Source organism: Erythranthe guttata, chromosome 6, assembly GCF_056151865.1.
Source record: "Erythranthe guttata isolate IM_541 chromosome 6, IM_541, whole genome shotgun sequence".
Classification (NCBI taxonomy): domain Eukaryota; kingdom Viridiplantae; phylum Streptophyta; class Magnoliopsida; order Lamiales; family Phrymaceae; genus Erythranthe; species Erythranthe guttata.
In genome coordinates, this window is record NC_142538.1 from 14,857,709 (window position 1) to 14,859,945 (window position 2,237).

Genomic DNA, 2,237 nt, shown 5'->3' on the forward strand with positions numbered 1-2,237 from the left:
CGAATGCGTATAACTAACATGTATGATAGTACATAGAGTGTGATATATATCATGGATAGTCAATCTCTAGATTAGAACCGAAACTTAAATGTTTCGACAAGGAAACTTAATCAATGAATGCATAAGGAGAAACATCGGGATAAACAAAAGCATAAGGTGAAAACAAAATCCGAGGCTCGCTTTATATATGAATTATTCTTACTAGTTTATACTTTAGAATAATAAACCAACCAATTTAGTTTCACTTGGATAAAACCACATTGTTAGTGACTGAGTACTTAGAGAAAAAATATTTTCTCCTTGTGAGTTTGACAATCCCGACTCCCTAAGAGTCCACTATTACTACTTGCATGGGATATATATACACTTGCATGTAGGTTTTTAGCCAACAACATTTATTCAAAATCTTTAATTTAAGTTGTAAAAGTATCGCGCGCAAAAATATTTTTTTATTTGTAATAAGGGAATGTAATGGTGTTAATGTATAGTTATGATGACTTCTATATTTGATATTTGATAATCTCGATCCTTGATTTTCATGTATATGAGAAAAATCTCAAATGACGATTCTTAATAATGAGATGACTACCTAATCTTTATAACGATTCATTTTTTCGTGGCAAAATTAATTACTCTATTGTATCCATGGATTTTATGTAACATAAAAGTGACATTATAATTATAGAAATCAACAAAATATATGGTGATTACATTTCCTTTTTATTTATTTAGAATTTTTTGGCGACAAACTATTATTGTTAATATTAAAATATTGATATATGCAAATTTTATACGCATCCGAGGGCTAGCAAAATTAAATGATGGACTAACTAATGAATCACAAATAGACTAAACTAGATTTTTGACTTATATCAACATTTAATGTAAAAGATAAAAAATATTTCATGTGGCATGTATCTCCTATTATATAAGTACTTGTTCCTTGCATGGCTGAAACCACAAATGTTTTCGTTGGCCTTCTTGTGCATTATGACATTTTTTCCCTTCTCTAGGTTTCTCGTTTTTCTTTTGATTATTTCATCAAACATTCTTTATTTTCTCTAAAGAAAATGAGTTCTTCGAACCAGAATAACTCATCCGAGAATAACCCTAACCCTCAAATAAAAGGAAAAGGCCCCCAGAAAAGGCGAGCTGGGCTTTTCATAAAGGCCAGCGAACTCAGCACCATATGTGGTGCCGAGAGTGTAGTGGTTGTTTTCTCCCCAAGAGAAAAACCACACTCATATGGAAACCCCAGTGTCAAAACGGTTGTTGACAGGTTTTTCAACCCTAATCGTAACCCGAATTCGAGAAACGAAGCCCACCAACTACAAAGAGCGGCTCAAGGTGATGCTATCATGCACCATCGTAATCAGGAGGTCGGTAGCTGGGAGGCGCAACTAAAACAAGAAAAGGAACGGAGGAAAGTGAACGAAAACTTGAGTACGGCTCCCCAATGCCATAGATGGTGCCCGACAAATACCGATGACCTAAATTATCAACAATTGGACGAATTGAAGAGGTCCATCATGAAATTCAAACAAAGTTTTGAATTTTATGGCAATAATGAACCATTAATGGTTCAAGGAGGATCTTCGAATATTCCATCTACTCAATTTTATGGAGGAATTGGTACCTCAAATCCAAGGGTAAATGCCTCATCTAGTGTATCTTTTTTCACAGTTACGCTCCATTTTATACGAAAAATATTGATAATAACTTGAGATTCACATTTCCGTAGAATTATGGGAGTCTTAGTAAGATTGTGGGGCCCGATGTAAGGGGTGGAAGCTCTAGTGTGAATGCCGAGGGAAATGCAGTCCAATAATGTTCAGAACATGTCCCAAGGATTCGGCGAAAACTATGGTCATGGCCGAGACTATTTTCCTAAAAATGCAGTACAATAACGTTCGAAATTTGTTTTCCGAAAACTATGTGTTTCTTTTTTAACTATTGATTTCATGTATAAAATTACATTTAGCATTAGAAATTGTAAGTTATAATATACAAATAAAATTTTAATGTATAGTAAATAAGGTAACTTATGAGGATGTATAGAACATCTTATGTGTGAAATAAAAATGTATACAACAATGAACTTATTTACCATTTCACATTTTAGAAATTATTGTTCAAAAATTTCTACATTTCACAAACTATAAATAGCTAGCCGAAGAGAAGGGGTAATTTGCTCTGATGAACTTTGGTCTTTTGCAATGTTTTGAAAAATGGACCGA

At 33.3% G+C, this 2,237-nt stretch overlaps 1 protein-coding gene across 1 annotated transcript; it reads left to right on the top strand.

Annotated features, from left to right (window-relative positions):
- The first annotated feature begins 1,070 nt into the window (after positions 1–1,070).
- On the top strand, positions 1,071–1,828 carry LOC148770235 (agamous-like MADS-box protein AGL62). Its single transcript, XM_088819068.1, has 2 exons — positions 1,071–1,649; positions 1,742–1,828. Exons 1-2 carry the CDS (start codon positions 1,071–1,073, stop codon positions 1,826–1,828), a joined length of 666 nt encoding a protein of 221 aa, XP_088675194.1.
- The last annotated feature ends 409 nt before the right edge of the window (positions 1,829–2,237 follow it).

Coding starts and splice junctions, on each gene's coding strand:
- LOC148770235 (XM_088819068.1), top strand. CDS start 1,071: ATGAGTTCTTCGAACCAGAATAACTCATCCGAGAATAACCCTAACCCT. Junction 1,650..1,741: donor TTGGTACCTCAAATCCAAGG/GTAAATGCCTCA, acceptor ACATTTCCGTAG/AATTATGGGAGTCTTAGTAA.